The following is a 21429-nucleotide window of genomic DNA, read 5'->3' as shown; positions in this document are numbered from 1 at the left end:
AGAATGTATAATACTTGATTGGCTTTGCTTGCACACTAAAAGAGCAAAAGAAGATGAGTTTGAAACAATAGCCATTTTTATGTTTTCATTACCACTTAATGAGTGATTAGTTCTCAGCACAAAATTGGGTGGGCTATATTATCGCATTTATTTTGTATTTCTTTACAATGAATTCCATTTGTCCATATAAAGCTCAATTTCTCACCTATTCTGTATTCTATCGATGACCTCTTTGTATATTGACTAATTTACATAATACTATGACTATTTAAAGTTTTCTTTGGCAGCTATATATAGCAATATACAGTACTTTTGCACAGTAGTGTGCATTGGTTAAAGGAGAAGTGTGGTTGGGAAACAGAAATAAGAGTACTTAGCTTTGTATTATCTCAGTAGTATTTAGTGTTATTTGTTAACTGGACACACGTAGGATACAGTGCTGTGCAAAAGTCTTAGGCACCCTCGTAATGTATTTGTGCCTAAGACCTTTGCACAGAACTGTATCCCACTCCAGTTTTGTCCTTGATAGCAGGTGGGCTGGTGCCAGTAATGTGTCGGGTGGTAGAGGCTTCCTGTCCACCACAGTGCAGTTTCCGTACAATGCAGAGATGCCGCGTGATAGGGTGCTGTCTACTGTGCATCTGTAGGAGGACGTGAGTGTGGATGTTGATAGTCCCGCTCTCTTCAGCCTCCTCAGAAAGTAGAGACGTTAGTGAGCTTTCCTGATCGTGTAGGATGAGCTGTTAGGACCATGAGGGCTTGTGCAAGATGTGCCTTTCAGGAGTGTGAAACTGCTCACAGTTTCCACTGCTGTGCCACCGATGTAAGGATGAGGGAAAGTTCTCCTGAAGTCGATAACCATCTCCATGGGGATGCAGCCGGGCGGGTTTGAGTGCACTTTACATCAGTGACAACTGGTATACCAGAAACCTGGCTAAATCATTCAAAGTGGGTCATGGCTTCAATTAAAAAGTTGCTTATTTAAGGCTTATGTTTTCTCCCTTTCATTTTATTTTGATGATGTATTTTTGGAGAAGCTTGATTTTTGAACTAAATTTATTTTTTGTTACATTTTTCATTTATTCAGTTGATTAAATTTATTTTTAGCCCATTTCAAAATATCTTTAAAACAAAACAGCGAGACACGCCTCTCTCAAGTGCTGCATTGCCTTCATAAATGTAATTGGTCACACTTACACAGTTTCTGCAACAAATATAGGTGTAGGAATTTAGAGCAAGGCTGCCATAAAATATATCCAACTTTAGCATTTCAACCTCGAAGAGTAATGTAACAGACAGGAGGTATGTGCAATTTATTTCCTTCACCTAGCTCACTGCCCAAGATATCTCACAAAGCACACCTAATTTTTTTCATTTGCAGAAGACTAATGAGTTGATTTGACTCACTCTGCACCTGGCTTCATGCTGAAGACAAGCCTGCGGCAGCTCGTCAGCTGTCCCAGACTCTCAAAGTTTGCTGAATGATTTAAAAATATCTTTACAATGATAGCACTTAAAATGGTTATTGTAAATAACAATTTTAAAAGTATGAAATTTCTTTTAACATATTGGTAGGAATCAAAATATTAAAACATGAACAGATATTTCAAATATGAACAAAATTTAGTGAAGAGATTAATTTATTCAGATAGAGTCACCGGTCTCTCCTGGAGTTGAGCAGAAACGCTGATTTCCAGGAGCCTTGTAATGGGAGCAACTGTTCAGTTGATGAGTACAACAATGAGCCAAGGAGAGGAGAAGATAATCAGATTTACCAGCTTCTCTTCTTCACATTTATACTTCCATATTTGGTTTCATATCTACGGAACTCTGAGACTTGAACAGCAGGTCTCTGAAATTATTGCCTAGCTGTCAGCATGATTTGATCCTTTTAAAAAAAGAACAAGATGATTAAAAATGTGTGTCTATAGTCAATTTAGGCATCTCAAGAATATTTTCCACTTTAGCACCATATGATTTTATTTTCTTTGCAATCGGGAAAGAGAAGAAGACTGAGTTACTCTTTTTTTTCACCCTGTTGATTTGTTGGATAGGACTTCAGGAATTTTGGGAAGAGCTTTTGATTGAAATAGCTGGCATTTCCTTGCATGGCTGTGAGGTCCTGGGCATTCTTCACATGCACGTGATTATGGAAGACCTGAAGCCGCTTCAGCAACTTGTATCTGTTGTCATAGCTGTGTAATGGTCCTGGCCTTGATAAAGGACCTGTCATTAGGGTTGGAAGTTACAGCATCTCACAATGATATACAATGGTAAAATCTCTACAGAGACTATATGCCTTCGTAAATCAATTGATTGGGTCCAGGAGTTAGGATGTTATATTGAAATTGGATAAGACGATGTTGAGATCTACTTTAGAGTATTGTGTTCAGTTCTGATCCACCTACATACAGGAAAGATATCAGTAAGATTGCAGAGTGCAGAGTAAACTTACAAGGATGTTGTCTGGACTTGAGGACCCTAGTTACAGGGAATGGTTGAGAAGGTTAGGATGTTATTTCCTGGAGCACAGGAGAATGAGGCATGATTTGACAGAGGCATTCAAAATTATGAGGGTTATAGTTTGTGTAAAATGCAAGCAGGGTTTTTCCACTGAGGTTGGGTGAGACTAGAGCTGGAGATCATGGGGTAAGAGTAAAAGGTGAAATGTTTCAAGAGGGACATGAGGGGGAACTTCTTCACCGGTGCTGAGAATGTGGAACGAGCTGACAGCAGAAGTGGTGGATGCGGGATCAATTTCAACATAAGTACTGTACATGGATGGGAGGGGTATAGAGGTCCAAGGTTCTGGTGCAGGTAGACAGGACTAGGCAAGATAATAATTTGGCACCAGCTAGATGGGCTGAAGGGCTTTCTCCTGAGCAAAACTAGAGCATGATTACTTGAGAATACTATATATGTCAGCGTAGGATTCGGAGTTTTTTTGCCCCCCCCCCCCAATGACAAATGATTCAGTTAGAAAGCTCATCACTCAGGGAGTGCTCTTGAAATTAAACTAGTTTTAGATGTAAAAATTACCAATAAACTAATTAATAATTCTGAACAATAAGAATAAATTATTAATATGTGATTCCATGAACACATTAAAACATTTTGAGGGATTTGAAATTCTGATGGCAAACTTCACATTAATTTTTTGTTATTTTGTGCTTAACCCATTTTCCACTTATCAATAAAATCACTCAGGAAAATGCATATAAGGTGTTTCATTCCCCATTATGCTTTATTTCAGCACTGTGAACAAAATTACCTTTAGTTCATCAAGCGTGATACAATCTAAAATATTTTTGGATTGTATTTCATCAGTCTGAAAAATAGACCAGGTAGTTCGTGGTGCGATTCACTAAGATAACTTGAGAATCTGACATAGGCCATGCCACGATGATGTCAGTTCCTACAAATGCCTTTGGAGTACTGCTGAGGAATGTACAGCAACTTGATCTATGTTTGGGGAAGCCTAGTTGACTAGGTAAATTATCAACCTTATGCTGACCAGGCACCTCTCAAGCAAGTAAGTTTCTTAGCTTGAGTTACGTTGCACGTACACTGAGCTAATTTCTGAAATCCCTGTCAAGATCAGGTGGAGCCCCCACCCTCACCAAACAACTTCCAACAGCTGATATGCCTGCTTGCACTTGTTTGGTGTTTTCCTAATCTCGACTTTTCATTTCTTCCCAACATCATCTCTCTTCACATATTGGTGACAAGATCTGAGGTTTTCCTCTCCCTTAACCCAACTCACTTTAGGTTCAAAGTAAGCCTGCAAGTGTCAATCGTCTTCCACTTCACCTTCGTCTCACATTGCCACCGCTGAGATAATTATCTCATTCTTCAAGGAGTACTGAACAGGGCATTTCGGCTCTGGAAATCTGCACCATCTTTTCTGTAGTCCATGTGAAGCTTTCAGCCGAGCTCACTCTCCAAAATGGTCATTGGTGTCCTGCTGCTACACCCATTAGCTTACTAATGGGCCTGCAAGACCCGAAGACAATTATACTCCCACAACAACTTGGAAGAACGCTTTGACCTTGTTCAGCAACTTGAACAATCACTTCTTCTTGGAATGCAGTTTGTGCTTAAGGTTATTAATTGCATCCACTTAAGTCCTCCACCTTTAAAATTAGTGTGCGGTTCAGCTGTCTTTAAAATAACATTTAGAAATCTTTTATCCATGTAGGAAATTAACTTTTCCACTTGAATATTGATGTCCATGAATTTGTAAATATAGTCTAGTTTAGTGTATCCTTGAAAGATGTTATTAAGTGTACTACTTTCTTTGATTACTTTTTTTTTTGTTGCTTTCTAGCCCCCAACAACGATCATTGCCAAACATGAATGATGCCATGGTATCCCACTCAGTGATTTCCTCTGGAGCACCGACTCCTACAAAAAGGTACTGTATGTCTTGAGTGTCAATGTGACAACTATGTGATATTGTCAAGAAGAGGTCAATCCAACTTATTTGTTATAACTGGTTCTATAACAAAATACCACAGTCAATTTGCCATTTTTTAAAACAAGTTTTAGTTTGTACTTAAACCAGTCAGCATTAATAGTTCAATTGAAGCACATGTTAATCATTGGCAAGCCTGGATTGAAAATCTGAAAAAGGCAGACCAAGCAAAAAAATCTGAAAATAAAACTCACTCACAGATTCTGAATGTATTTAATGAATTACTATTCATCTAGGTTTTTTCTGTGACTTCACAGCAACTGATGTTTGGTTAATTGACTGTTGACCCGGAAGGTGGGAAATGAATATACTGTACATATCAACATCCGCGTTCACTAGGCTGATTTTTTTTTCCGCCTTCCCAAACTGGGAACAAGATCTGTTCATTTGTAACTGCCTCTAAGTTGCATGTCAATTTGAGATTCGCCAAATTCAGAATCTGTTTGGATGGCTTTTGTGTTTCACCTTTTCCAATATTTCAATAACACTACATCTGTAAGGTGGTATCTTTACATTTCTGTTTTCAAGTATTTTGTGTATTTCTGCATTTGCTTTAGAAATGATGGAACCCATTCCTTTATGTAATAACCTTACCTTTTGAGCATATCAGTTTACTAATTGGGCCCATAATTCTGCATAACAATTCTAATATTTTCCTTCACTTGACATGTGGGCATCCTGAGAGCATATCTATTGTACCTGTTGTTGCCTATTATTTAAGCATATTTAACAGGTGTGATTAAAGTTGCAGATTAAATGAGATTGTGGAAATCATGAGATATGTTTGATCTTGAAAAGCACAAGTATTAATGTAAGCTTTGTGTGAATGTCTTACTTTTAGTTGATGTACTTTGAGTTGTACTGATTTAAGTTTGTGATTAGCAGTTTACGTTAATGTGGAGTAGGTGCAGTTGTGAACTTTAGTGCCTGATCAATTCAGCATTTCAAAAGGCACAATGGAACAATTCAATAAACGGTAATTCTTCCTTGAAATATTTGAAATGTTCATCCTTGCTGTTTGATGTACCTTTTAACATGCTTCGATTTGTAGTGACATACATTATGCATGTCTGCTTCCTGCTGTTCAGAAGGCTAGCTTTCAAACTGAACCTCCTTTGTTTCACCTTTGAGTCCTGGCTTCAAATCAATAGAGGTTGTTCAAAGGCCAACGATATCCGGTGGGCTTTGTAAGCGGTGTATGAAATTACTTTCCCACTTTTCAAAGCAAACTTATCCTTTAACCAATGACAAATTGACATTTAAATCAGTAATATGACACTTCAGTCACAAATGTGGCAGGTATGCATAATGACTAATGAGTGTATTGATGCTGGTGATAAGTAGATGTTGGTAATATTTAACTCTAATTGCAACATCCAGTAAGAGACTGCTTGATTTTGATACCAAATGGAAAGCCCTGAGCTGAAGAATATCTTTAATTAATGACATTTAAGCAGGCTTTTTCTATTCTTGTGTCGTGAGTTCGAGCCCCAGCCGAGGCAGCGTGTTGTGTCCTTGAACAAGGCACTTAACCACACATTGCTTCAGTCCACCCAGCTGAAAATGGGTACTGGCAAAATGCTGGGGGTTAAACTCACAATAGACTGGCATCCTATCCGGGGGGGAGTCTCGTACTCTCAGTCGCTTCACACCACGGAAAGCAGCATAAGGACCGGCCCAATGAGCCTATAAAGCTCAGGACAGACTTTAACTTAACTTTCTATTCTTGGGGGACGTCACGTGATGATGTAGGATCGAGACGTTGGGAATCCAGCTCCCTCGTAAAAAGTAATGAAATAGGGTTTAAATGAAGAAGAGTTAACAAATACCTACTAGAAACTATTTATAAGCAACTCAGGATTATTTTTTGATATGGCTCCTAAACCGAAACAGAAGAAAGCTACTACTTCGAAGACTGCGCAAATCGGCGGGGAAAAAGGCCTAACCGTCTCGGCGAAGCCTCAGACTCAAGTTGGATCTCCTCCCGGCGAAGTGCATGGCACTTCTGATGATGCGGGACAGGAAGTTGCAGCAATGTCAGTGGTCTCTAAGAAGAAATGGCAAGAACAACGCATGCGCGAAGAAACAAGTATGCATGAACAGATATTAACAAAACTACAAATCCCAACTACGGCTGGAAGTGAAATTGGAAGTGAATCGGAAGTGGAATCAGACTCTTTGGGAAACACAGAGGAAGAAGAAGAGGAAAAGAAGGAGGAGATTAAAGGAGACATAAGAGATATCCTGATATATATGATGAATGAATTAAAAGCTATAAGAACAGATATAAGAAGGATGCAGAATACCCTCGATAATGTGGTGGAAAAACAAAAGAAGATGGATAATAAAGTTAAAGAAATGGAAGTAAAAATGGAAGAAAACACTGAAAGAATAAATAAGATAGAAGACAATAATCTTGCCTGGACAATAGAAAGAAAACGGATATTGGAAAAAATAGATGTGCTTGAAAACTCTAGTAGACGAAATAATATTAAAATTGTTGGTCTTATGGAAGGTACAGAGGGAGAAAATCCAATAAAATTCTTTCAAGAATGGATTCCGAAAATTTTGGAAATGAAAGAAGGAAGTCAAGTAATTGAAATTGAAAGAGCACACAGAGCTTTAAGACCAAGACCTCAACAAGATCAAAATCCAAGATCAATTTTGATAAAATGCTTAAGGTACCAAGATAAAGAAATGATCTTGAAGGCAGCTACTCAAGGTGCTAAAAAGAGAAATGGGCCATTGATAATAGAAGGGAAAAGAGTTTTTTTTTTATCCAGACATAAGTTATGATCTTCTGAAGAGGCGGAAGGAATTTAATCCAGTGAAAAAATCTTTATGGGAAAAGGGCTATAAATTTTTATTGAGCTACCCAGCAAAATTGATCATTTTCCTGGATAACGAAGAAAGAAGATTTTTCGTTGATGACCGGAAAGCAGAGAAATTTGTACAAGAATTACCTGATGTCCACGAGGAGGAGTAAAGAATTATAGAAATGAAGTGGACTAATGATGAAGACTGAATTAAGGTTGGACTTGACGGACATTTATAAGGAAAAAAATAGTTGAGGAGAATTAATTGGGAGTAGAGACATTAATTATTTTCTTTTTTTTTCTTCACTAATGTATTTTCTTTTTTTTTTGCGGGGGGGCTGGAGGAGCTCCTGATCGATGGCTGCGAGTTTCACATGTACAATCATGGCGATTGCCATTACTCGTAAAATGGGGGGGGGGGTAATGTTGTGTTCTTTTTATTCCCAACATTAGTTGGAGGGGGTATTATTTTTTCTTATATATTAGTTACCTTTCTTCTATTTTTCTTCTTTTTTGCCTGGATGGTTGGGGAGAGACTCATAGCAACATGGAGAATTTTAAAGAGTTCCCAAGATATTATGAATGATTAATTTACTTAATTTTTAAAGTTTTAATGTTAATGGACTTAACGGACCTGTGAAAAGAAAAAGAGTTTTAACATATATTAAGAAAATGAAAGGAGATATAGTTTTTTTTTACAAGAAACACATTTAACAGAAACAGAACATAAGAAATTAAAGAGAGATTGGGTTGGAAATGTCATTGCAGCTTCATTTAATTCAAAATTGAGAGAAGTTGCAGTTTTGGTTAATAAAACTTTACCAATTAAAATACAAAATGTAGTAATTGATTCTGTGGGGAGATATGTGATTATACATTGTCAAATTTTTTCAGAATTATGGACTCTTATGAACATTTATGCACCAAATGAAAATGATGCAAAATTCATACAAGTAGTTTTTTTGAACTTGGCTGATGCACATGATAAAATATTAATAGGTGGAGTCTTTAATTTTTGTTTAGATCCAGTTTTGGATAGGTCAACTAAAGTTGCTACAAAATCAAAAGTAATAAAACTAACTTTATCATTAATGAAAGATTTAAACCTGATTGATATATGGAGAAAAATTAATCCAAGAGAAAGAGATTATTCATTTTATTCAAATAGACATAAAACTTACTCAAGGATTGATTTTTTTTATTATCAAAAAATATTCAGGATAGAGTGAAAAGTGTGGAATATAAAGCAAGAATACCGTCAGATCATTCCCCCTTGATAATGGCAATGATAATGATGGATAAGGAGGAATCGATCTATAGATGGAGATTTAATTCAATTTTATTAAAACGTCAAGATTTTTGTGATTTTATGAAAAAACAGATTCAATTTTTTTTGGATACAAATTTACATTCAGTTGAGGATAAAATTGTATTATGGGAAGCGATGAAAGCATATTTAAGGGGTCAGGTTATAAGTTATACATCTAAAATTAAGAAGGAATACATGGCAGAAATAGATCAATTGGAAAAAGATATCATAAAGTTAGAAAAAGAATCTCAAAGATATATGACAGAAGAAAAACGAAGACAACTTGTTAATAAAAAACTACAATATAATACACTCCAGACATATCGTACAGAAAAAGTAATTATGAGAACTAAACAGAAATATTATGAATTAGGTGAAAGATCACGTAAGATTCTTGCTTGGCAGTTGAAAACAGAACAGGCTTCTAAAACAATAAATGCAATTAGAACAAGTGTAAATAAGGTTACTTATAAACCTTTAGAAATTAATGAAACTTTAAAAAAAAATTTATACTGAACTATATCAATCAGAATCACAAAATAAGATTGCTGAGGTAGATAAATTTTTATCACAAATAACCCTTCCAAAATTAAATTTGGAAGAACAGAAAGGATTAGATATGCCCTTTACATTAAAAGAGGTTGAAGAAGCTTTAGGATCACTTCAGAGTAATAAATCCCCAGGAGAAGATGGCTTTCCTCCTGAATTCTATAAAAAATTTAAAGATTTATTAATTCCTCCTTTTATGGAATTAATATATCAAGTGGAAAGAATGCATAAACTCCCACAATCTTTTTTAACAGCGATCATAACTGTATTGCCAAAAAAAGATAGAGATCCTTTAAAACCAACATCATATAGGCCTATTTCTTTGTTGAATACAGATTATAAAATAATAGCAAAAATTTTATCTAATAGAATATCTAAATATTTACCAAAATTAATACATATGGATCAAACAGGTTTTATTAAAAACAGACAATCAATGGATAATTTAACCCGGTTACTTAGTATAATTCATTTGGCACAAAAAAGAGAGGAAATGAGTGTGGCAGTTGCTTTAGATGCAGAAAAAGCATTTGATAGATTGGAATGGGATTTTTTATTTAAGGTATTGGAAAAATATGAGTTAGGAAAATCTTTTATACAATGGATTAAAACCTTAAATACTAATCCTCAAGCTAAAGTAGTTACAAATGGTCAGATTTCAACACCATTTTGCTTAATGAGGTCAACTAGACAAGGCTGCCCATTATCACCTGCTTTATTTGTATTGGCAATAGAACCATTAGCTGAATTAATTAGAACAGATTCAGACATTGGGGGTTTTAGAGTTAATCAAGAAGAATATAAGATTAATTTATTTGCTGATGATGTTTTGATTTATTTAACAAACCCATTGCAATCTTTGCAAAGATTATCTTTTAGATTGGAAGAATATGGGAAAGTATCAGGGTATAAAGTAAATTGGGATAAAAGTGAAATTTTACCCCTTACCAAAGGAAACTATAATCAATGTTGATTAGTAACTCAATTTCGATGGTTAATAAATGGGATAAAATATTTAGGTATTAGAGTTGATAATGATGTAAAAAATTTATATAAACAAAATTATTTGCCATTATTAAAAAAAAAGAGGATCTTGATACATGGATGATGTTCCCATTAACATTAATAGGTAGAGTTAATGCTGTAAAAATGAATATATTTCCTAGATTGCAACATTTATTCCAAACTTTACCAATACAATTACCTCAGAAGTTTTTTCAAGAACTGAATAAATATGTAAGGAAATTTCTTTGGAAAGGAAAGATGTCAAGAATATCATTGGAAAAATTGACATGTAAATTTAATTTATGAGGGTTACAACTTCCAAATTTTAAGAATTATTATAAAGCAAATCAACTTAGATTTATTATGTCTTTTTTTGATGAAGAAAAACCGGCATGGATTAGAATAGAATTAGATAAGATAGGAGAAAACATACCAGAAGATTTTATATATAAATGGGAATCCAAATGGATACGGGAAAAAAAAGAATCTCCTATATTAAGACAATTGATTGATTTATGGAATAAGGTAAATATGGATGATGAGATAAAGAAATCTTTATTAACAAAAAGAACTTTAATTCAAAATAGGCTTATTCCTTTTACAATGGATAATAAACTTTTACATAATTGGTTCCAAAAGGGGATTAAATATATAGGTGATTGTTTTGAAGGAGGTATATTGATGTCGTTTGATCAAATAAAAAATAAATATAAAATATCAAACAACACTCTTTTCTGTTATTTTCAATTAAAGGCTTATTTACGAGAAAAGCTGGGTCAAACAATGTTGATGCCAAAACCTAGTGAAATATTAATTCAAAAAGGAAAAATTAAAAAATTTACATCTTGTATGTACAATTTGATTCAAAAACAGACAATTAAATCAGGAATTCATAAATCAAGACAAAAATGGGAATCTGATTTGAATGTTAAAATTGAGGAAAAAGCTGGTCAAGATTATGTTCTGATAGTATGAGAAATACAATAAATGTTTGACTTAGATTAATACAATATAATTTTTTACATCAATTATATATAACACCACAGAAAATAAATAGATTAAACTCAAATATGTCTGACCAATGTCGATGTAATAAAGAAATTGGTACTTTTTTACATTCTACTTGGTCTTGTTTTAAAATTCAACCATTTTGGATAAATCTAAGACTTTTATTGGAACAAATTACTGGAGTACAACTCCCACATAGTCCAATATTATTTTTATTAGGAGATAATGAAGGGACAATACTGAAACTTAAATTGAATAAGTATCAGAAAAAATTTATAAAAATTGCATTGGCAGTAGCCAAAAAAGTTATCGCAGTTACTTGGAAATCTGATTTATATTTAACTATGGATCGTTGCAATAATGAAATATATAGTTGTATTCCACTTGAAAAAATTACATATAATCTAAGAAATGAATATGATATATTTTTGAAAATTTGGCTCCCATACTTACCAAAGATAGGATTAAATACATAGGTCCTTTGAAGATAAAATTATAAAGTAATTGGGGAAAGTAAAAATAAATATTAAAATCATTTTGAACTCCATGGAGCATGTGGGGATCCTCCGATATCCAGGCAATCTTTCTCTTCTTTCTTTTTTTTCTTTCTTTAGATAGGGGTTAAGGGGGGGAGGGTTAAGGGGAGGGGGGAGAATTAATATTATTTTTCTCTTTTTTACTATTTTATCATCACATTTATTCTTTGTAATTTTCTAAAAATTTAATAAATAAATAAATAAATAAATAACCCAAAAAAAACTTTCTATTCTTGACATTGGTAATTCTCAGACATTGTGTAAAAATGCAGCTGGATTATTGGTGTTAAAGTGTTATGTTAATCTCGTGTGGTTGCACAGTCAGGAACATTTTAAATGTCTAGAGTTAACAGCTTCTGAGATTGTAACAGGGTTTGTTAAGCACTGGAACTCCACACTTCAGTAATTGAATCACTGGGAGCTCACTTTCCTCCCTTCTGGACAAAACTCGATTTATTGGTTTGAGAATAAGGCCACATTTTTATTCATTGGTTTTGATGGATGTTGGCTAAAAGAATTGATTCTTTGTTGACAAAAGGTCTGTGGACTGCTGTTTTTTAGTTATCTATTAAATACATTTATCTCTTAAATTGTGACATACATAGGTTTCAAAAATATACTGCTAGAATTTGTCACAATAAACTGCACTGTGAAATCATGATTTTAAATCATATAATACATTAATTGTATTGCTTTTCCTCACAGCCACATTAGTAAACATTTTTCTTGCATTAATGAGAAAACAACTGAATATCTTTAATGAAAATTTCTAACAGAAGGAGAGTTTTTTTTGTTATAGTTCTGAAATATGAGTTCAGGTCCAATTTCACAAAGGAGCATCAATATTTCATTTTGATGGTTTTGTAACTGGGTTAGGGAAGGTATTTATCCCATTGAGCTTCGTGCTTTCACAAAATATATGAGCTGTCCTTTCAAGAATGTTTTATTACTTGCCCTGCTGGGCTTATTTGCAGCCCAAAGCTCCAGAAGCACATGGTTGTTGGTTCTACGGGATTATATTTAGTGTGTGTATGCTTAAATTGTGCAGGTACATATGAACTTAAAGAGCTGTCATTTTACATCAAAGGCAGATGATTATTTCCAGTTGAGATTACTAATAATTTGTGTAGAGTCATTCTTTTTTTGAATTGGGTTTAATGCAATCTTAACATTGCATTAAAAATGATTGGCGTTCAAAACTAATTCTGGAGTATCAAACGAAAATAGTCCCAATTGGTAAGTCAATTTAAACATCCATTTTTCTAGACGATATATTTCTAAAACTCTATTTTCATATGTATAAAAACATTTTTAAAAGCAGGGGTTGTTAATTGGTGCCAGTAGCAGTAGACATCTTAATACTAAATATCAATCTGTTTGCAAAGTCTCCAGGCATTACTTTAACAAGGCAATGCTTCCACAAACTTACATGGTAAATGTCATATATTTCATCAAGAAATCTTGGTCAGAATCTTGAACTGTGAATAACTGCATGCCATAATTTTGCATCATGACAAGAAAGGGTCATACAGCTCATACAACCAAAAAAGAAGAAATCTGTATCCTAGGTTTCAAGACTAGGGATGAATCGGATTGTGTTTAACTTGATACAGCTGCAGATAAAAATGTTCTGAAGTTGGGATGTCAGAATTCATTTCCCTTCTCTGCTTTCTATGCCATCTATCTTATGTAATTGAAAATGTAGAAGTAGCATTTATTTAGTCTGCTAACAACAGCAACTACAAGGTGCCTTTAACATAGTGAGATGCCCCAGGGTGTTTCATAGAATTATCAGACAAAGCGTGACATTGGGACATTTCAGGACTACAGGCAAATTACCAAAATTTTGGCAGAAGGCTTCTTTTAGTGAATTGTCTTCATGGAAGGAAGTGAGCTAGAGAAGTTTAGTAAGGGAGAGCTTGGAATCTTGGCGGCCAGGCATGGCCACTGGCAGGGACTGGAGGTGCACAGAAGTTACAGAGTTTAATAAGGAGATCTCGGAACATCGAAAGGAGGATGTGAATTTTGAAATTGAAATGTTTCACAGTAGGTCAGTGTTTATAATTCAGCAATGGAGCTGCATGGTTTGGGATATGTACAGCAGGTTTTGCAAATGACCTTCGTGCCAAAGATGTCTCATTTCCAGTGAGGGAATCTCACCACTTTTCTTGCTTTCACTATACCCTGCATCATCCACGTCTCAGTATGTGGCAATGACTGTTTGACTCATAATTATTAAATGAGCGACATAAATCCTGTGATGATAATAGAAGGTGTAGGTCACAGTCTAGTCATTCTGGGCAAGTAGCTCATCTCAGATTACTGAAAAGGCGCTCCTACTTGTACGTGGGTGTTAGGAGTGTGAAGGAATGCTCTCCATAGGCCTGGATGAATGCAGGCAGCACCGTCTAGTACAGTGAGGCTTACTGTCTGATGCCCCAGGTACCAATCTACTATGCGCCACCTACAAAGTTACTGCATCTGCCTGCAGGCTCTTGTACCTTAAGGGAGGAAAGGTGCTGACCAGCACCACAACCTGGCTGGACATAATTAACGTTCTTCTTTGTCGCATTGGAACTTTCAATTTAATCGTATCAGAGAAGCCTTCACATGCAGTGTGTGGACATATTGTGAATCAGTGGAGCTATCTGCCACAGGCAGCTGTGGAAACCAAGTCTTTATGTACATTTAAGGCAGAGGTTGATAGATTCTTGATTGGTCAGGGTGTGAAGAGTATGGAGAGAAGGCAGGAGATTGAGAGGAAATATTGGTCCAAATGGCCTAATTCTGCTCCTAGATCTTATGGTATTGGCTCCCCATCTAATGGATCTGCTCCAGATGCCCACATCCTGTATGAATGGAGAAGATATAGTTTACAGAGAGTACAACATGGAAAATCTTAAATGAACAATCGGGGTCAAGAATAACAACAACATTTTACAATCTGATTCAGTCAAAGGAGTGACATCACATTTTACTTGGGCATTAAAATAAATTGGGTTTGAAATGCAACTTTGTATCATGTCAGGTATAGGTGTAACTTTTCAACAATGACTTAACGGAGTTCTCTGATCAGGATATTAACCTATTTGCAGCCAACTAAACTGGAATCATGCGTAGTCACTGCTGCTATGAAGAAAGGCACCGTACAGATGCAGAATGATAATGGTTTTCCAGATAACCACTGACCTAAGTCCAAAGTATTGCAGTCTCTCATTTCAAATTTAAAAATCCAAGTTATTTATGTATTTATAGTTATCTTCCACCTGAGCAGATGATCACGTGATGATCAAGCTTTATAGATTTATTTTTCAAGAGACTTGTACTTATAAATGAAACAACCATCCTTGTGGCTGTTCCTGAATACATAAAATCAAATGGTAACTTTGATACATGAACTCGGACTTGAAGTTTTCAGTTTTAATTTTGGTTCATTGGGATTTTTAAAAAACTATTCAGTAGAATAGGCAAGTATCATATATTGTACAGTGTGTAGTGTATTCATTATTCTGGAATTTGCTGTTCAACATTCTATTCATTCATCAAGTTACAGGTGTTGGCACCTTAAAAGAAAGTAAGTTTCAACTTTTGTTAGATCTGTGAATAAGAATGTATTTGTGAAAATAAAATGGTATTTAACCATCACATAGATACTTCAACATAATTAATCGCTAATTAATTCCAACTACCATGATTCATTGTGGCCAAACTTGTTGAATTAATGACTAAATTAGTTTCTCAGAATATTGATTTGTCTTTTTTGGGAACCAGTAAAGATTTGCACTTCCTCCAGAAGCTGCAGTGAGAAGCAACGTGCTACTGTATCATGGTGTAAATTCAATTTGAATACATTCAGGGCAAAGCCTCCAGTGCAGCCCAATATTTGGATCTGATAATTGCACAAAAGTAAAAGATATCTGTTTCCAAGCAAACTGTGGAACAGTTTTCTTACTGGAATAATTTTAATAATTCGGGAGGTTTATCACTGATGCTCTGTAGAGTAGACAAAGCAAATCATGTGCACTTCCTAAGTAAGAGAAGTAGTTTGATTCAGAAATACTTGGCAAAAGGTGTTCACTGTGAACTGATGTCTAACATTAGGGTAAAGCGAAAAATAAAGTGGGTAATCTCACTGGGTCCAGTTGCTGCATTGATATAACTTTTGGTGAAATCATCCCTTCCACCAGCTTCAGAGCAGTACACCTCAAATCTAAGCATCTGAGTTCAAATTTTGCAAATGTTATGAAGTATCAAATGATTCTCATTCATTGCTAGCTAATACATTGTCCTGAATGTTGGAATTTTTAATACCATTCCATTGCCGTCATGTCACAATATACATGTTTTCGTATGACCTACAAGAAGGTTGTTTATGCCCTCTCAAGGGCTGTCCCCATTCATCCATTTCCCCTTTGTTTCGCTGTAATCCGTTTGCACACAGCCATTAAATCCCCTTGAATTTCCTGCCTACGCCTGAGGCAGGTGCAATATTTGTGCATTTAATATTTTGCTTATTTTAGTTTTAAAAATTGATGATCACAAAGATTATGAGTTAAAAGAAAAAAATATATAAATAAAATAAAAACAGAAAGAGATAGCAATTCTCAGCAGCTCAGGCTACACCAATGAACATATGATTGGCCTGTTTCTCTTCCCACAGATGAGGCTTGAGCTAAGTATTTCTTGCATTTTCTGTTTTATTTATTTTAGATCTGGGTATCTCCAGAGGTTAAGCTAAGTCAGAGAGGGGGAAATTTTCAGCATGACATTCCTAGCATTTGCAGTTGCATTGATTTTCAAAACTTGTAATTAGTTTAATTTTACTTGTTTATTGCAGTCAAAAATTCAACCTGAGTGAAGCACACAAGGTGCTAGGGGAATTCAACAGGTCAGGCAGCATCTCTGGAGAAGAAAAAATAGTCAACATTTTGGGCTGAAACCCTTCATCAGGGCTGGAAAGGAAGGGAAAAGAGGCCAGAATTAGAAGGTGGGGGAAGCAGAAGAAGCACATGCTGGCAAGTTATGGGTGATATCAGATGAGGGGGATGAAGTAAGAAGTTAGGAGGGGATAGGTGGAAAGGGTAAAAAGGCTAAAGAAGGAGGTATCTGATAGGAGAGGACAATGAACCATGGATGAAAAGAAAGAAGGGATAGCAGAGGATGTGATGGCAGGTGAAACAAAGGACTAAGAAGGGAGCCAGAATGTCAGAAGGGACCGTCGCAGCAGGAGGAGGAGCAAGGGGCTCGGGACAGCGCTGAGTGCTGGGAAGCAGCTGAGGAGCTGAGGTGAGTGTGCTTTAAAAGGAGCATGGAGGGCAACTGAAGGGTTAAACCGTGTTGATTAGAGGGAGTGAGTACTTGAGATAATTGGCAGGGACAAATAAAAGGAGGGGTAGCTGAAGAGGAGAGGCCAGTGTGTGAGTGGCTCAGGGTAGGAGTGGAGGTTTGAGGCTTTGGCTTGAGAGGCTGAGGACGAGCTTGCTCCCAGTGAGGTAAGGGCAGGTCCTTTAATTAATTTAATTAACTTAGGAGAAGGTAATGGAGGCAGCAGTTAGGGCAGTCGAGTGCTCTGTTTGCAGTATGTGGGAAGTCAGGGACAGCACAATTGTCCCCGATGACCACACCTGCAAAAGGTGCATCCAGCTGCAGCTCCTGACAAACCGAGTTAGGGAGCTGGAGCTGGATGAAGTTCGGATCATTCGTGAGGCTGAGGCAGAAATAGACAGGAGTTTTAGGGAGACAGTCACTCCTAAAAGTCAGGATGCAGGTAGCTGGATGACTGTCAGGAGAGGGAAGGGGAATAGACAGAAAGAGCACAGCATCCCTGTGGCCTGTTTTGGATACTGTTGATGGGGAGGACCTACCAGGGACAAGCTGTTGTTGGTCGCGTCTCTGGCACCAAGACTGGACCCTCAGCTCAGAAAGGAAGGAGGGAAAAGTGGAGAGCAGTAGTGATAGGGGATTCAATAGTTATGGGGACAGATAAGAGATTCTGTGGGAGAGATCGAGAATCTCAGATGGTCTGTTGCCTCCCTGGTGCCAGGGTCCGTGATATCTCGGATCAAGTTCTCGGTATTCTCAGGAGGGAAGGTGAGCAGCCAGATGTCATGGTCCATGTAGGGACCAATGATGTGGATAGGAAGGAGGAGGAGGCCCTGCAAAGAGAATTCAGGGAGTTAGGTGCAAAGTTGAAGGACAGGCCTTCTAGGGTTGCAATCTCAGGATTGCTACCCGTGCCATGTGCTAGTGAGGCTAGAAATAGGAAGATAATGCAGCTCAGTACGTGGCTAAGGAGATGGTGCAGGAGGGAGGGCTTCATGTTTCTGGACAATTGGGCTCCAGGGAACCTGTTCTGACGGGATGGTTTGCAACTGAACTGGAGGGGGACTAACATCCTTGCGGGTAGATTTGCTAGGGCTGCTCCTGGGGGTTTAAACTAGATTTGCAGGGGGAGGGGAACCAGAGTGTTAGAGCAGATAGTGAGCTGGAGGAGGATAAGGGTCATGTGAGGACTGCATGTATAGACAGAAATCAAAGGTTTGTATGTGATAGAAATGTTCTCAGGTGCATCTATTTCAATGCAAGGAGTATTGTAGGTAAGGCAGATGAGTTTAGGGTGTGGATTGGCACGTGCTATTAGTGAGACTTGGTTGCAGGAGGGGCAGGACTGGCAGCTTACTGTTCCGGGGTTCCCTTGTCTCAGATGTGATAGAGAGGGAGGGATGAAAGGGGGAGGAGTGGCATTACTAGTCAAGGAAAATATTACAGCTGTGCATAGACAGGACAGCCCAGAGGGCTTGTCTATAGAGGCCATATGGGTGGAGCTGAGGAACGGGAAAGGTGTGACCACACTAATAGGGTTGTATTATAGACCGCCCAACAGTCAGAGAGAATTGGAGGAGCAAATCCGTGGAGAGACCGATGTAGGAAACAGAAAGTTGTAATAGGGGATTTTAATTTTCCACATATTGAACTGGGACTCCCACACTGTGAAAGGGCTAGATGGCTTGAAGTTTGTCAAATGTGTTCAGGAAAGTTTTCAAAATCAATATATAGAGGTACCTACGAGAGAGGAACCAGACAGTTCAGGTGACAGAAGTACGTGTAGGCAAACATTTTGTGTCCAGTGACCATAATGTCATTAGTTTCAACTTAATTATGGATAAGGATAGGTCTGGTCCTCGAGTTGAGGTTCTAAATTGGAGAAAGGCCAATTTTGTGGAAATGAGAAAAGGTCTAGGAAGAGTGGATTGGGATAAGTTGTTTTCTGGCAAGGATGTGTTCAGTAAGTGGAAGGCCTTCAAAGGTGAAATTTTGAGAGTGCAGAGTTTATATGTTCCTGCCAGGATTAAAGGCAAAGTTAACAGGTATAGGGAACCTAGGTTTTCAAGGGATATTGGCGATCTGTTTAGGAAAAAGAGAGAGGTGTACAGCAGGTATCGGCCACAAGGAACAAATGAGGTACTTGAAGAGTATAGAAAATGTAAGAAAATACTAAAGAAGGAGACCAGTTAGACAAAAAGAAGATATGAGGTTGCTTTGGCACATAATGTGAAGGTAAACCCAAAGGGTTTCTACAAGTATATTAAGGGTAAACGGATAGTAAGGGACAAAATTGATCCCCTAGAAGATCAGAGTGGTCATCTGTGTGTGGAGCCTCATGAGATGGGAGAGATCATAAACAGTTTTTTTGCATCAGTATTTACTCAGAAAACTGGCATAGTGTATATGGAAGGAAGGGAAACAAGCAGTAGTGTCATGAAACATATAGAGATTAAAGAGGAGGAGATGCTCGCTGCCTTACAGCAAATAAAGATAAATAAATCCCCCAGGCCTGACATGATATTTCCTCGGACCTTGATAGGGACTAGTGTAGAAATTGCAGAATTATTTAAAATGTCCTTAGTCATGGGTGCAGTGCCGGAGGGTTGGAGGGTAGCTCATGTTGTACCATGTTTAAAAAAGGCTCCAAAAGTAAATCAGGTAATTACAGGCCAGTGAGCCTGACATCAGTAGTAGGTAAATTATTGGAAGGTGTTCTGAGAGATCAGATATACAAGTATTTGGACAGCCAAGGGCTGATTAAGGATAGTCAGCATGGGTTTGTGCGTGATAGGTCATGTTTAACGAATCTTGTAGAGTTTTTCGAGGAGGTTACCAAGAAAGTAGATGAAGGAAAGGCTGTGGATGTTGTCTACATGGACTTTAATAAGCCACTTGACAAGATCCCACATGGAAGGTTAGTTCAGAAGGTTCAGAGGTATCCATGGAGAGGTTGTAAACTGGGTTTGAAATTGGCTGTGTGGGAGAAGACAGAGTGTTAGTGGATGATTGCTTCTCAGACTAGAGGCCTGTGACTAGTGGTGTGCCTCAGGGATCTGTGCTGGGACCATTGTTTGTTGTCTATATCAATGATCTAGATGATCAGCAAGTTTGCTGATGACACTAAGATTGGAGGCGTTGTGGACAGCAAGGAAGGCTTTCAAAGCTTGCAGAGGGATCTGGACCAACTGGAAAAATGGGTCAGAAAATGGCAGTTGGAATTTAATGCAAACAGGTGTGAGGTGTTGCATTTTGGAAGGATAAATCAAGGTAGGACATACACAGTAAATAGTAGGGCACTGAGGAGTGCGGATGAACAAAGGGATCTGGGAGTTCTGATACATAATTCCCTGAAAGTGGCGTCATAGTTAGACAGGGTTGTAAAGAAGGCTTTTGGCATTCCGGCATTCATAAATCAAAGTATTGAGTGTAGGAGTTGGGATGTTATAGTGAGGTTGTATAAGACATTGGTGAGGCCAAATTTGGAGTATTGTACGCAGTTCTGGTCACCTAACTATAGGAAGGATATCAGTAAGATTGAAGGAGTGCAGAGAAGATTTACTAGCATGTTGCCGGGTCTTCAAGAGTTGAGTTACAGGGAAAGATTGAACAGGTTACTAGTTTATTCCTTGGAGTGCAGAAGAATGAGGGAGGATTTGATAGAGCTTTACAAAATTATGAGGGGTATGGACAGAGTAAATGCGAGTAGGCTCTTTCCACTTAGATTAGGAGAGACAAATACAAGAGGACATGGCTTTAGGGTGAAAGGAGAAGGGTTTAGGGGGAACTTCTTCACTCAGTGAGTGGTGGGAGTGTGGAACAAGCTGCCATCTGATGTAAATGTGGGGCCACTCTTAAGTTTTAAGAATATATTGGATAGAATCATGGATGGGAGAGGTCTGGAGGGCTATGGACTGGGTGCAGGTCAATGGGACTAGAGGAATAAAGCTTTGGCACAGACTAGGAGGGCTGAATGGCCTGTTTTCTGTGCTGTAGTGTTCTATGGTTCTAGAGTGGGAAATGGTAAAAATGCGGTGAGGGTGGAAAAATTACTGGAAGTTAGAGAAATAGATGTTCATGCCTTCAGTTTTAAGGCTAGCTAGGCAGAATATGAGGTGCTGTTCCTCTAACCTGAGTGTGGCCTCATTGTAGTAGGCCCTGGATCAACATGTTGAAGTGGAAATAGGAACTAGAATTAAATGGGTAGCCACCAGAAAATACCACCTTCTGTGGTGAACAGAGCGCAGGTACTCAACAAAGTGGTTGTCAGTCTGCGTCGGGTATTATAATTAGAGATCATTTACTTAAAATCAACCAAATCAGCCAGACCTTGCTTAATGATATCGGTTTAAATAGTACAATGATTAGATGAGTTGAGAGTGCAGATAGATCCATGGAAGTAAGATACCT

At 37.4% G+C, this 21429-nt stretch overlaps 1 protein-coding gene across 17 annotated transcripts in view; it reads left to right on the top strand.

Moving 5' to 3' along the window:
- The window catches only part of LOC140733570 (dystrobrevin beta), a 494877-nt gene that overhangs the window by 326924 nt on the left and 146524 nt on the right, over positions 1 to 21429 (top strand). For all 17 annotated transcript variants that reach the window (XM_073057088.1, XM_073057083.1, XM_073057081.1 and 14 more), the window contains exon 11: positions 4328 to 4414. In XM_073057088.1, the coding sequence (XP_072913189.1) occupies positions 4328 to 4414 (87 nt within the window). The remainder of the gene's footprint in view (positions 1 to 4327; positions 4415 to 21429) is intronic.

The sequence above is a fragment of the Hemitrygon akajei genome, chromosome 9, assembly GCF_048418815.1.
Source record: "Hemitrygon akajei chromosome 9, sHemAka1.3, whole genome shotgun sequence".
Classification (NCBI taxonomy): domain Eukaryota; kingdom Metazoa; phylum Chordata; class Chondrichthyes; order Myliobatiformes; family Dasyatidae; genus Hemitrygon; species Hemitrygon akajei.
Note: the sequence above shows the minus strand (reverse complement) of the source record. Positions and strands in the feature narration are given on the sequence as shown.